The sequence below is a fragment of the Periplaneta americana genome, chromosome 16 (assembly GCF_040183065.1).
Source record: "Periplaneta americana isolate PAMFEO1 chromosome 16, P.americana_PAMFEO1_priV1, whole genome shotgun sequence".
Classification (NCBI taxonomy): domain Eukaryota; kingdom Metazoa; phylum Arthropoda; class Insecta; order Blattodea; family Blattidae; genus Periplaneta; species Periplaneta americana.
Genome location: NC_091132.1, coordinates 154,323,327 through 154,339,514, shown reverse-complemented (window position 1 = coordinate 154,339,514; position 16,188 = coordinate 154,323,327). Strand labels below are relative to the sequence as shown.

Here is a 16,188-nt window from a genome sequence, read left to right as displayed (position 1 = left end):
GGCGACTTGTTGCAACCTCAATGACACTTGATGTGTACTCCACGCATCACCCTGCAAACATCAAGACGATATTCCCACTCTGCCATTAGTGTCAATAAATTTTCACAGAAATCACGTCGTTCTACATGGTCATCAGGTTTCAACTTATGCATTAATTACGGTTTGTAGGAGTGAAATCGCAGACGAGAACATAGGACCTTGGAAACGGTGGATTTAGAAATGTTAAACTGCAGACTAGCTCTACGCACAGACTTTCGAGGACTATGTACAACCGCCTCCTGCACCTGTTCTACAGTTTCCGCCCTGACAGGCTGTTTACCTGAATGGCCTTTCCTTTTATCACATACGCATCTATCCTCTACAAAATCTTTATACCACTTCAGAATTATTTTGTCGGTAGGTGCCTCATGATGAAAATTCAGTCTGAAAGCACGCGGAAACGGCGATTTTTTCTTTTTTCTTGTGCTGCCATCTGTTGTTTCGGTCAATAATTATTAATTACACATTTCCTGAAATTCTTTGAACTGTTCTTTCTAATGACACCGGTATGAATTTCGTAAAACACATAGTGACAGAATTATATCAGTGTATAAGCCCGGAATGTTTTTGCAGACACACTGTATTTTAATGTGATGTAAATTCAGTTAGTAATTAATACTTACATAAGTATATCTAGAGTGTGATAAGATGGATCCAAAGTAATAAAATTCCAAGAAAGAAATTACATAACTTTTTGTTTCTGCAAACTTTATCAATTTTATCTCTCTGTTCAATTATTTATAATATTGCACAAGCATTTCGCAATTTCCACAAATATAATTTTTCATTTTTGCGACAATTATTTATTTTCTAGCTTAAACCCTGCTACTTCGTTGTAGTAATATTTAACTTTTTGATCGTGCATACTAAATTCCTTAAAATACAGAAGGCATTAACAAATTAAGAGAATCTATGGAGAGCATTTTGATTGAAGGTAATCTTAAAACTCCCATTATCACCTCTTAAGATTTCATAAAAGAGTAAAAAAGAAGTGCGTAACATGTAACATGAAGGCAAACACGATAAATTGGTCTATATTTGGAATTTCTTTGTATACTCAGAGTCTGCTAACTATAAATTGGGAGATAAACCCATATAAAATTATGTCATTTTCTACAAGAGTATATATGTCGGCTGTAGAAAAAATAAGCAGTGACTTTCGGTTTACCTGTGATAAGGGCTTCTTCTCATCTTCATCAGTCTTATCACTCGATTCTATAGCCAATGGATCGAGCTCAGGTTCCTTCTTGATCACTTCCATCACGACTGAAACAGAAATATGATTGACAGTAATCTGCAGAATTTAAGCTGTTGAAAGAGGCTTATTCACAGTGGTTACAATAAACAGGCTGAACCATAAGTAATGTCAATAATTTCGGGGGATTATTCTTTGAGATATTTCAAACAAACACGTTTAATAATATTTTGCTCGTTTTTGCTTCTTTTTCGAAATAAAACTTATTTTAAATGAAACATTTCATAGCGTGCTTTGTGAAAGCCATTGATTTAATTCCCAATATGTTTAGTCAACTTAAGGGAACAGTTTATTATGACTATTACAATTTTACTACTTTTGACCAATAAAATGGTACGAAAGGACGTTTTTCAACCAATCATGGCTGCTTATCGCACAGTTTTATCGCGTCCCAAGCATTTGTTTAATTTTATCGCTTCCCTAGCATTTGTTTGTTTTTATCACCACCCTAGCATTTGTTTCTTTGTTTGCCAACATTTCAAATTGTACGGTCTGGATGTTAAAAAAAAAAAAAAAAAAAAAAAAAAAACAGAAAATCACAAACCACTCCAGTCGATGCACAGCAGTTTCAAATATGACTCGCATTGGCATTCCAGAACAAGAATTACATATATTTTATTGTTAAAAACAATAAACATGTCATTCGTTATTAAAAATAATACATGAACTGTACTGAATGTTGCTGGGATGTAAGGCTTTGTGGGGTGAATTCTCGGGTGTGAAAAAGTAGTAGTTTAAATAGCTGGGGTGAAATGTTATCGGTTGAGAAGTCCCAGGAGGTAAGTGACTTGGGGCGAATTGGTGGGGGTGAATTGACACGTAATCATAGAAAAACTTGAACTGCAAGCATATCACTGTATCATACACCAACCTAGAATTAAGATAAGCGGATGCTTGCAATAGTATGTATCTACTCTGACCTCGTAGTAAACAAAGCCTTGCATAATGTTGTGCCTCACGTAACTGAAAATTCTGCTCATGTCTGCCATACGGAAATAGAGAATACAGAGATATCTGTTCCATTAATTATTGTGGGTAGAGTTGACTTTTTCACTTCAGGGTAAATAAAAGAGGTGCAACAGTAGGACGGTAATTTCTTTAAACGTCATATACATGAACTAATTAAGTGGGTTCCGATTTCAGTGATACAAAATATAAACACTAATTTATTTCGCAGGACACTTCTTAGGAAAATATAGTTCAGAAGGTAATTTCTTTCAATAAGTATTATTTGTTATCTAGTTAATCCTTCTTATGATTGCATATTATTATTTGCCTCATGCTTAAACAGCAGGATATACCAAATGGTATGATAAATGTAAACATAATGAGGATGTAATGAAAGACAACTACAACAGTCATATCATCTCATACAACATTATCAACAAATGGATAAATCATCTGCATTTTATACACACATACACACTCTGTGTCCTGCTTAGAGGGATCGAGAAATAAGTGCTAATTAAGTTTTTTTTTTTAATTTAGTAGGTTATTTTACGATGCTTTATCAACAGCTTAGGTTATTTAGCGTCTGAATGAGATGAAGGTGATAATGCCAGTGTGAAATGAGTCCGGGGTCCAGCACAGAAAGTTACCCAACATTTGCTCATATTGGGTTGAGGGAAAACCCCGAAAAAACCTCAACCAGGTAACTTGCCCCGACCGGAAATCGAACCCGTGTCACCTGGTTTCACAGCCAGACGCGCTGACCGTTACTCCACAGGTGTGGACAATTTAAAGTATAAATAATGAATTTAAAACATAACTTTTTACACAACTTGATGTAAAAACTCTCCGAGTTTCGGAGAATGGTCAGTGCAACTCGGTGTGTGCGCCTCGAGCTACTCTGAAGACATCCAAAAGTACTTAACCTTCTGCCAAGTGTTCCGTAACATTTGTGGAGTGATTAGCACAGCTGCATTTACTGTATAATGCGTTGTCTCAGTTTTTCCAAAGTGTCAACTGTACCATATTGGTACACAACATTCGCCATAAAGCCCCAGAAAAAGGTCAATGGGCGTGAAAACAAGTGACCTAGGTGGTCAGGCGAGGGTTCTCCTTTTCCGATCAACCTATTGTGAAAGTTTGCATTCAAGAAGCCAAGCACTGCTCCAAAGTAATGAGGTGAAGCCCCATGTTGCTGAAAAACCGATCCTGGAAGAGTTGAACAACAACAAAAGTTCTGCACATGTCCATATACATATTCCCTTTGATTGTAGCCTCGATGAAGGAGAATGGTCCATTGATGGAATGTTCTACTGAATGACACCAGGCTTGATTCCACGATAAACGTTAGTGTGCATATGCATGAACATGCAACTGTTTTTAAACCATTGGTGCATTAACTTGAACAGTTTCTGCATCTTGTCAGATGTAAGTCAAAACAATACCTTCATTTGATGGTGAGCATTTATTTCTCGATCCCTCTACGCGGGACACAGAGTGTGTGTGTGCGTGTGTATATATATATATATATATATATATATAAAATCCAAAAGCCATTTTTCACTATCCTCCAAATGGGAAATGTTCTCTACATCGTCCAATGAAATGCTAGGATGAAAATTCAACCATTAGATTGTAACATGCTTTAGGCCCTAATACTTTAAAAGAAGAAGATTTATTTTAAGTGGTGTTCCATTTACTTTGTTTCTAGCCTAACTCAAACATTCCATTATAAAACATTTCTTTCTACCTACAGCCAATTTGGAGACATCGAAATCAAAATAAGAGTTGGATTATGAATGAAAAAGTGGTATTATTTATATACTGTACACAGCTCATAGTAAAAGGCTATACAATAAATAGGAAACCGTATGTAGAATTTATTTCATTTAAAAAAAAAAAAACAAAAAACAAACTAACACACTTCCACCACTACATAAAAATGTATGATATGTTACGATAAGATACAATACGATATATATGATACATGATATGATATAACATGATATATATGACATAATATTCATGCTGTTGACACGCAAAGCATGTAGGCCTATAGCAACATCATAACAGTAACAGATATCACCAATTAATACTAAATTAATCATCAAGGCTATAAAACAAGTTAATCGCCAATTTAGACCTGAGCGACCTCTTAAACACTTGAAATGAGGATCCCTTTATGTATATTACAGAGATTTATTGATAGCGATGAAAACAGTTTTCAGCGATACTAAATTTGTTCTTATTAGGATAAATATTGTATCTATTACCGGTATGAGTAAAATAATTATGGTTCTTCATTTTTCTATATAAACTTTTAACACTTAATATCACTGATTAAATTGCGAACACTTCACATACAATAACAAATACTACACTCAAACCGAAGGCCTGCCCATGGGATCACCCATCTCCAGCATTCTAGCCGAAATTTTGATACACAACATAGAACAGACACATATTGTAAACAAGGACAACAGCAAACACACAGACAACAACATATTGGCACGATCTACTAATACTATACAAAGGAAACAAGAGACAGATTGAAAACCTACACAAACACAAACAAAATATATCTGAAACTACACTATACACTAGAAACGGAAAAAAACAAATCCATAAATTTCTTAGACATCACAATAACAAATAAAGACAAGAAACACATGTTCAAAACATACAGGAATCCTACCACCACGGTAAAACACATACACAAAACCTCCAATCACCCCACACAACATAAACATGCAGCATTTCGATCCATGATACACAGAATAGTCAACATTCCTTTGAACCCACAATAGATAACATCATAAGAAAGACTAAACGCATACAAGAAAATGCCACACAAACAAAAGAAAGAAACAAATACATCACACTAACATATGAAAACCATAACACATACAAAATTGGATCATCATTCAAGAAACTAAAATACAACATTGCATACAGAACATACTACAAAAACATCCTAACACACAGACAAGACACACAAATAAATACAACTTAACAGGTGTATACATACTATCATGCAACCGTTGCAATGACTTCTACATTAGACAGACTGGAAGATCATTTAAAACACGTTACAAAGAACATATCACAGCCATAACTAAATAACCAAACTACACAACAATTCAATCTATGCAGAATACATCACAAACTCCAACCACAGCTACAGTAACATAAACAACGACATGAAAATACTACACATACAGCCAAAAAAACAGAAACTTGACACCCTAGAAGTATATGAAATTAATAAACATATCGGTACTAAAACACACCCACACCACATCCTGAACACTCAACTCAATTTCAAAACACACACACACAACCTTTTCGACACAATCGTGAACACACCCCACCATAACAGGAAACCAGAAGAAAGTGCGGGACTCCACTAGGCTTTGTACAATCAAAGCGGGTAGAAGAGAAAGTGATGTTACTTCCTCTAGTTCAATGGTTCATGACCAAGTGGTGCTAGCTCTGTTTTCCGTCTCCAGTTTCAGCATCGCTATTCGAGTGAATGAAAAAGTTTTTAAAAATAACCCATTGGAGAAGAATGTATTGTAGAGTACTTTGTTACAATATTTTACTTGCTTAAAAATGTAATATTACTACATTAACAAATTGTGAGTTATATAACACAACCCAGAATAGTAAATATAATACACTGGTCAAAAAAAGTTAAGCATAATTAGGCATATAACGGTTTTTATTAATTAAAATAAAATAGATAAATTATAATTGGGTTTCTTGGTTCCACAGAATAAACTTAAAAGTAGAAATACACTATTTGTTAACAATGGACTCAATATGAAATGAAAAAGTTGCATTGTTTGGAAACAACGGAAAAGATAAGGGAAGTTGAAATTCGTACATCATCAAAGAAAAGGAAATGGTGCTTTCAGTGCCCTGTTTAATAACGTGTTGGTCCTCCACGAACCCTGAGGCACTCTTGTATGTGACGGGGCATACTCAGTACCAACGCATCTAAGCTCTCCTGAGGCAAATTGACCCATTCTTCCAAGGCAGCATTCCTGAGTTCTTGAATCGTTAATGGGTGATGTGGACGATTGGAAATGGCTCTCCTGAGAAAGCTCCATGCTATATGCAGTTCATATCCAGTGAGCATGCTGGCCAATCCATTCTTCGGATCCCATGCTCTACCAGATACCGCTGCACACTATGAGCACGATGAGGCCAAGCATTATCGTCCTGTAGAGTGAACTCTTCTCCTAAAGTCTCTGCAAAACCACTTACTATGGGTTGGAGGATGTTGTTCTCATACACGGCAGCAGTCATGTTTTCCTCTATTGAAACCAGTGGTGTGCGGCGGCCAAACATGACACCTGCCCAAAACAAGATTGAACCACCAAACTGTTGGTGAGGTTCCACGGTCATTGAGGGATGATTTCGTTCCCCTGTTCGTCTCCATACGCGAATAGAGTTATTGTCAGGGTGTAGGCCCATTCTCACTTCGTCTGAGAATAAATTTCTGGTCCATTGGTCTCGTGTCCAATTCTCATGTGCTCTAGACCATCTTGCACGAGCACCCCTGTGATGTGGACGGAGTGCTGGAGTCTTGAGTGGTCTTCGAGCATACAACCCTATGTCATGAGGTCTATTGCGCACAGTTTGGCTACTTACAACAACACCAGTGGCTTCGCGCAGGTCATGGCGCAGAGTTGTAGCTGAGGCTATAGGGTTCCTACGTGCAGATAACCTTACATACTGGTCCTGACCTGGTGTTGTTTTGCGTGGACAGCCCTCGCGAGGTCGATGTGCTATTGACTAGGTTTCCTGGAACTTTCTCCATAGTCTGGACACAATACTCTGATTCACATGAAGGATGTTAGCAACATCAACTTGTCTCATGTTTTGTTCCATCAAAGTGATGATTTTGATGCGGTCTGCCATTGTAAGGGTGTTCCGAGTCATTGTACTGCACTGTGAAGCACTATGAAGCAAAACGACACTGATTGAACTTCGCTCGAATTACAGACTTTGTTTACTGCACTATGAAGCACTATGAAGCAAAACGACACTGATTGAACTTTGCTCGAATTACAGGCTTTGTTTACTAGCCGTGATTTGGACGTTACCTAGTGATGCAGAATAAAACAAATGAAAGAATTTGAATTAGTAAACATAATACGTGCCACATAAAACCAAAAGAAACATAAATATCAGGTATTATAGGGTAAACTGGAAACATGCTTAACTTTTCTTGACCAGTGTAATTAACCGAAGAATGGAACATTGTGCGGCTTCAGCCAGAAATATGCAAAAAAAAAGTACAGCTCGCAAAACTGAACATTTTTATGGCATTACAAAGTACGCATTGACATGAAATTATAGTTTTTTTATATACAAGAAAGAATGTAATATAATAAAGGAGACACTTTATTTGCAGCAATACTTTTTATCTACTATTTAGTCATTAGTTGCAGTTGTATCTGGTTTATACGTAATTCAGGGAAACAAGAAATATTACATGCAACTTAGACTCATAAATTAAGCTTCAGTATTATATCTATGTTAATGTAAGTTTTGATCTTCTGAAATACCTAGGTTATTTTGTGTTTTGTAAAATTAAAACAATTTAGTAGCACTGTATTAACTAGTTGTATGCTACTTACTGGAGAATATTAAATTCAGGACTTTTCCATGAGATCTATTACTTTCTCATATGCTTGATTAGAAACCTCTTATGATGTGGAAATGTAATAAAAAAATGTAATAAAATTGTAAACCAGATTAAGTTGTAGCCTAGATGCAAAGTAGAATTATACTGTACTTTTGTTACTGAAATAACTTTTACGTTAATTACGACTAAAGTGCTATTATTAAAAATAAAATTATTAATAATTAAACATATATATTAAATAAAATACAAGCTAGATGCTTGGATTAAATTAGGACTTCAAAATTCCCACTTGAATACAGAACATTTTTTAACCGGCACATTGACTGAGAAATGTTCTGATCTAGAAAGTCTATGGTGATCATCACAAGATAATCATTTTCTAATTCCAAAATGTCGCGATAGAGGATCCAGGTTAAATTTTTTTCTGTCAGAATATATTTATATCTGCTATCCCATAAGAATTAATATATTACGTGAGTGCTCTGAATTGTCACTATAAATAATTCAAGGGTTCTTTCTTAGGCAAACGTATTCTTTGTATTGACACGTGTAATATATTTTCTAAAATCGTGTAATGCTAGGATCTTTTCTACAGGGCAGAGGAGGGAATCTCTGAGTTCAGCGTAACTGCAAGGTCGTTCATTCACATTGTGAATTCTATTGTATTTTTACATCCCTCGAAACAATCACAGTTTACGACCAAAAAATGTATCGATTTTGAAAAACTCACACTAAAGATTGAAATGCTGGTCTGGGGTTCATTCACTGGAAGGAATTACGGTCAATGTAACTAGACATAATTCTGGGCATTCAGGCGTGGAGTAATGGCACATAAATGCAAACCAGAGCAAGATTAGCTAAAGTGTTCTTCTGATTTTCGGGTGTCACATCCAATTATTTTTTTACTCGGATATTTAACGATGCTATATCAACTAATGGGTTATTTACCGTCAATGGAATTGGTCATAACCAGAAGGTATTTGGTAAGGGTACATTGTTATGAGAAAGGATTGATGTCCTCTTGGTTGAATATTTTCTCTTCTTTTCTTTTTTTAAGATATCGAGGCAAGTTTGGGAAAATATGTGTTATGGCATACGGTTTTGGTCGCCAGTTCTTGCGTGGAAGTTCTACCTCTTTACCGGCAATAATAAATTTATCAGCTCTTACAAGCAAAACCGCAGAAAAATGGATATCACAGATATAAGAACGAGCATACAGTTTTCTGTCTTCGTGGAATTGCTCTACACCACTTCTGAAAAATAGTCTAGTCTCTTCATTACAGATTATATAATCGGATTTACATCAAGAACAAAACAATTAGGCTTATTACTACTCACTAACATAAACGGCACAATAAAAATCACCTGAACACCACAAGAAATATCTCCTTAATTCCATAGCAGAACGAGTTCTACCTGCTCTGTCCACAGTATTAACCCAGATATGCCTGAAATATTTTTTTGCAATTTTTGTGTATTTTACAAATCACATTTAATGCAGTATATAACTGAAGTATACGTATGGTGTCGAAACATTCTAGTTGTAACTGGTTGAGCTAGAAACAGGTGTCCTTTTAAAAGGACAGTAGGCATATGAGCATACATTTTGAGGAAGAATTGTATACTATGCTTACGTGAAAGGAAACAATGTAATTGTTGTAATTTACAATTATTATTATTATTATTATTATTATTATTATTATTATTATTATTATTATTATTATAATTAACAAATTATTAGGTTGTTATTTTATTATAGTTTCTTTATTATTATTACTAATATTATTCTGAAGAACGATGCATTGTGGCTAAATTCGTTTTAACTCTAGAATGCTATCGTCATTGAATAGTACCATATTGCTATTGATACGTAAAAATACGTAATAGGCGAAAAGAGTATTTAAGTTTCGAGGAGGAGATTATATTGTGAGAGAAGTGACGATACATATAATGAAGCAATTGCTGTGGCAATGTCGAGAGACAGGTTTCAGTTCATTTTCTCAAATCTACATTGTTATGACAATGACAATTTAGATAGAAAATAAGACCTCTTCCAAAAATACTAAATGAAAAACAATAGAAATTTATGTCCGTTCAATACGTCCCTCCAGAATGTCACCAGTCGTCCACTTGTAAACAGATCTTGCTGTGCAAATCTGGCTTTCAGGTATATCTCTCTGTGAAGCAGACTTGAATAATTTCAAAGGAAAAATTGTTCTGGAGCCGGGTATCGATCCCGGGACCTTTGGCTTAGCGCACCAACGCTCTGCCGACTAGCTACCCAGGAACTACATCCGACAGTGTCTTAACTTTTCCCTTTATATCCACACACCTCAGTGGCATTCAAAATTAGGTTTCTAGCATCTTGTCGGGCCACTGAGGTATGTGGATATAAAAGGAAAAGTTGAGGCGGTATTGGGTGTAGTTCCTGGATAGCTTAGTCGGCAGAGGTTGATGCGCTAACCTAAAGATCCCGGGATCGATGCCCGGCCCCAGAATAATTTTTACCTTGAAATTATTCAGATCTTGCTGTGTTTGCAGAAGCATTGCTATGACCTTGTGTCTGCTCTTCACACGCAACAAATTTGTCACCCCATTCCTAAACCCTTCCCCTCTTCTTCAAGAAAGCTATGCTGAAATATTTCTGCTCCTGCTGCAAGCTGTGAAATAGATAGATTAGTAGGTGTTACATCACGTTTGTCCCCTGCATCCTCGTCTGTTACGTCTTCAGTGGCATTTGTAGACTGCATTATAATTATATGTCTGTATTTGAGATGAAATTTCGCCCATAGCATAATTTTCAAACTTAGATAGCATTTTATGCAGGGAAAATCCACTAAAATTGAAAAAGCGAAACAATTTCAAAATATATGGGGATATGCCTACTGTCCTTTTAAAAGGACACATAAGTTTTCGTCATTGTAATGTCTCAATGAATAGATATATCGAACACATTGTGGTTTCACGTAATATTTATGTTTATTAGGAGTCATTTGATCTACAATAATTTGTAAAATAATTTCTAATTGTAACAATATTTAACTTTCATATCTGATTTGCGTCTCGGATGCCACAGCTGAAATAAACGAACAATTCTCACGTCCACATCTCAAACTCAACAATGACCAGAACTCTCATTATCAGTCTTACCACACTTAGCAAGCCTCTAATTAAGACAAGTAATAGTGACACCTGTGAAAAAGCAAATGCGTTATCTGCAGAGAGGATAATTTGAAACATTGGGTTAAGAGAAAAACTGCAGTCTTAGAACAATTGCCACACCAATGTTTCACTCTGTTGCCATGGCGACACTACGAGGTTTAAAAGTCCCATTAGATGTTTGCCAAGTTACCACACTTTCTATTCTAAATGCCCTAACAAGACTTTGAAACTTGTCAAGCAAGGTAATTCCTAAATATTAACACGGTAAAGAAGTTCGCAATTTAATCAGTAAAATAATTATGTTGGTAGAAATTGACAGTTTAATTTAAATTATTGACTAATAATAAATATCTTGCACGAGTAGAAAAAGAAGTTAGGTAAAAATGAATGTGTGTATACAATTAGCCACTGTGAGCTACAAATATCCTTATATATATATATATATATATATATATATATATATATATATATATATAAAACCTTTCAAATCATACAAAATTTCAAGAGTTCACATCATAGTTCTTTTATGTTAAAAACACATGGAAAGGATAGATTATAAAGTAACCAGAGACAGAGTAAGCAAACCTCTAAAAATATAGTAACAGAAATACAAATTGCAATGTTTCTTAGTTATATAGGGTACACAAACGTTATCATATTAATGATTGTTTATCTTATATCTGAATAAAAGCAAATCCTCCTAAATTGGTATATTTACTCCGTTAAAATTATAGCCTACATGAGAAATATGTGTTTTTAAATAAACATCATGATTGAATAGTCATTCCTTGGTTTCACTTTATAGGCCACTCGCACACGTCTTACTTAGGCTACTTACTTACAAATGGCTTTTAAGGAACCCGAAGGTTCATTGCCGCTCTCACCCACCATAGGTCCCTATCCTGTGCAATATTAATCCACTATCATATCCCATCTCCCTCAAATCCATTTTAATATTATCCTCCCATCTACGTCTCGGCCTCCCCAAAGGTCTATTTCCCTCCGACCTCCCAACTAATAGTCTAGGCTATATGCAATTCTGAATTCGCCCACTCACACATGTCTAGGACAATAAAATGATATTTAATCGTCAGAATTATGTTCCCCCTAAAAATCAAAGGTTTCCCTGCGGACAAAATAAAAATTACACGAGGCACGTTAAAAGGATAATTTACAGCCTACAACAGAGAGAGAGAGAGAGAGAGTTTATGAAGTATTTGGCTCAATATATTTATAGGAAAAGAATGGAAAATGAAGGACAAGCCATTACAAATAAATTCTTGGGGAAACTGGTTGGAGTAAGAAGTAAAGCAATGTATTTTAATGTCAATGTTGGCATGTTTATATAATTGTAACAGTTAAGAAATTAAATTACGTAATATAATATTATTTTCAATGTTTGAATTCTTATATGTTTTTAATGTTCCTCTGTTTTAAGTTTTGATAAGCTAGCGTGTAAAAGTCATTTAATCTGCGATTTATTAATGTCAGTGATCTACTGTCTTAAGTTCACTGTTACTGTTTTTTCTTTTCAGTTTTCAAAGGTTTGCTTATTAAATTAAATTTAAATCAAATATAGCATAAGACTAAAATGAACTTCAATTCATTTATATATTAATACCAATGTTTTATTGTTTTAAAGTGTAATGTTAGTGTGGGTTAAATTCTATTTGGTTTGTTCTTCAATTTCATTTTCATTAAAATATGTGTGTAATAAAGATGAGTAATATGAACTTAATTCCACTGTTGTTTCTATTAAATGATACATGTTTGTGTGTCCTTAGTTTTGTCAAGATGGCATACTTGAAATAATAACTGAACATATACAATATATAATATGGAATAAGGGGAGAAGGAACTGGCCACCCTACCCCATTATCTCTCATCACTTGTGAGGTTCAGACCTGTCTTCAGACAGTTGACTAAACAACAATATGGAATTAATACATTGATGGGTCCTATAATGCATCTCTTCCGCACTTTGTTTTGTATTTGATGAGAAATATGAGCTAAACTAGCGCTGAGGTAGTTCCCTTCTGTAACAGGTTAAGTTTGATTAGTTTAGGCTTTTGTTATGCCTTACTTACACTACCAATTGCATGTTCACAAAAAAAATAAATCCCTTATAAATTCAACAATTTCTTCCAAAACCATCGGAATTCCCACAGTGCTAGTTTCACCCAAATATGCAAACCAACCTAATGTTAGCCTACATTTATAATGCCATAAAACTTTAAATTGCTTATTAATATATTATAATCTATAAGCCTATAGTCAATTGCTTCAGCGGAATTAGAAAATATCTTTCCAACACGTAATACATAGCGAATTTAAAGAATTCATTTGGCAATTTCAAAGTAAAAGCTCCATTCTGTGTCGATTTCTGTTTTCTAAATCCATAATGTTTTTAAACTGCGGTAATATATTGCTGGATTCCAATACATTTGAGTATTTACGGGGTTTTCTATAGCACGCAACAGTCAAGGGTTCTTTTTTTTTTTTTTTTTTTGACGAAAAAATGCAACAATTATATAAATTTCAGAGGAAAGGTAGTTTGGAATGTGAATAAAGAATACAAGACGTCTCTTTAATTTGAAAGCAAAAATAACTAGGCCTATAACACTTCAAAATCAACGCGAAATACATAATTCACTTCACTTAGCAGGTATAATGCAAGGCATACCAAAAGCGTAAAGTAATCTAACCTAACCTGTCACAGATTCATACGTGCAAGGCATAAGAGAAGTCTAAACTAATCTAATATGTCACAGATTTCCGCACAGTAGGACTTAGAAAAATGCAAGTTTGAAGTTTCAGCGTTGGTTGCTGTAGGAAAGCCATATTTGAGTCTTTTTTTGGGGAAAGTGCCACATTGCATTTAAAAAATTAATTCCTATTACCAATTAACAAACATTACAATCCAAGTGCCTTCAAGTAGATGTATAAATTTCTGATAAGCAAATAAGACTAGAATGATAATTAAGCGAAATCAAAAACTGGCTATACACGGCTACATACTTACTTCTATAAAGTATTAAAATGAAAATGGACCGAATTCAGAATATCTTCACTTCTCCGTACAGAATGTCGATTACTTCCCACCAAACTAACAGCTTACCCTACGATCAAGCGAGCCGTGACAATAGACACCAATAGAAAAATCATTGGTTACGAGACTATCCGTGCTTTTTTTTTTAAAGCGCTTCACTGAAGCGCTTCATGCCTTTGCTGCAGCAAAATGAGGGTCGAAAAAAAAAACGTAAGTAGGTCAACTGACTGCAAAATGGTGGACAATTAATATTGGCTTCTGTTTCTGCCGTAATAAATTTAACCCTAAAAGAACCAAACAGTTAAATAATTTCGACTTCCATGATAATGACATGGAATTATTATTACTAGACGATTTTGACAATAATAAACGTTGCAAAAGACCAAACAACGAGTTAGAAAGAGAAAGATATAGAGTGGTCATTGCGCCGCCATGTTTGAAGAAAATTGAACGACGGTCGGTAATGAACTTATGCGCCCAAAACAAAGTAGGCGTGGTGATAACTGACATTAGAATCGTCAGCTGTCTTAATTTCGTTTGCATAAATCAGTTAAATTGAAGTGGAAAAACCTAGTATTTCGTCAAATACGTGCTAGGAACTTAATCTAAACTTATGTACGCTAAATTTAAAACACTTGAGCTATTCCTAGAAGGAATGCTTAAAAGAATAACCTAAGCAAAATTGTCATGTAGTATGACAAGAAGTCCTAGCAAATATACTGAAGAAAATGTTAATATTCCTAGGTTCTTTTAAATGCGACCTGCAAGATTGCCTATAAAATGAACAAGTATGATTCGGATGATTTTATTAAATTGTTTTCCCAGTCTCTACACGTTGCAAAACTATTTACTATACCATATATATAGAATGAAAGTGGCCCAATCTGTAGTAAACAACCTTTACCTCCAAGCTTGTAACGTGGGTGAAACATGACAAAACACGCTTTCAGTTTTTTTGTTACAGTAAAGTATAATTATTATAGAATGTGAACATGAGGCCAACAGCCGGCTGGTCTGTCTGAGCCTTTCAAGGGCTGTGGCACCACAGATAATTATTAGTGTATAATTGAGCACCCACGTACAATAATGGGGTAAGTAGTTACAAATTATATTCATACTTACCCCATTATTGCACGTGGGTGCTCAATTATGTTCTTTCATGTCCTTCCAGTCAAAATACTAACAACAATACGACCTACCCCAGAGTTTTGCGTTATTTTGGATGCGAGTGTCGAAATACAATTTTAATATTTGATTGCTTTACTAGGTTTGAAACGGAATTGTAGCCGTTTCATCCGCATTTAGTTTAACTTTATTACTAGTGAACCATTTATTTGATTAATTGTTTGTCTTCGAAATAGGCCTACTTCTTATAAGCTACAGCTCATCGTCTTCTTCTATAAGCAATAAGGACAGAAGGAGCAGAAATAAAGGATGCCGGTGTCGAAATACAGTTTTAATATGATATTGCTATTTGTTTTTCACTGGGTCTGAAACGGAATTGTATTGGTTTTATCCGTATTTAGTTTAAGTACATTACCAGTGAACCATTTATTTTGTTTATGCCGGGCGTTGTTACACATTTATGCATGAAAAAAATGCTGCTAATTAACAAAACTATGGACTTAACTTCATAAAATTTACATGAAATATGATATATCAGTTGTCTTTTTCCTTTTGACATTGCAGTTATATGCAGCACACACAACAGGCATGTTTTTTCTTCGTTTTTTTTTTTTTTTTTTTTGTACTTCTTACCTCCGTTATACAACATTCATTGTAAGCAGACGAATTTTTACAAAGGTGGGCGCTTAGCTCAGATCTGCCGTGTTTCGCGGTGGCACCGCAAAGAGACCTGTACAGGACAACATGGCCACTCTATAGTCTTCTCTTTCTAACTCGTTGAGACCAAAACACACATTCCGCCATGATGGATCGTGCAGCAAACTCGTAAAGCGAAGTTCTGATTTGCTGCACGCTTGCTACAGCGCTGCTGCAGCGACGGTGAAGCAAATGTAATAAAAGAACGGTCTTGCTGCAGCGCTTTACGTCTTGCTTTAAAAAAAACCGCAAGGTATA

At 35.1% G+C, this 16,188-nt stretch overlaps 1 protein-coding gene across 7 annotated transcripts in view; it reads right to left on the bottom strand.

Moving 5' to 3' along the window:
• LOC138691472 (zinc finger protein 79-like) overlaps window positions 1–14,261 on the bottom strand; it is a 48,194-nt gene extending 33,933 nt beyond the window's left edge. The window contains exons 1-2 of one of the 7 annotated variants that reach the window (XM_069813426.1): window positions 14,083–14,261; window positions 1,208–1,305 (exon numbers count right to left, since the gene is read on the bottom strand). In XM_069813426.1, the coding sequence (XP_069669527.1) occupies window positions 1,208–1,300 (93 nt within the window). In that variant the 5' untranslated portion in view covers window positions 1,301–1,305; window positions 14,083–14,261. The remainder of the gene's footprint in view (window positions 1–1,207; window positions 1,306–14,082) is intronic. The other 6 variants (XM_069813428.1, XM_069813429.1, XM_069813427.1 and 3 more) reach the window with 6 other exon arrangements.
• Window positions 14,262–16,188: the final 1,927 nt, after the last annotated feature.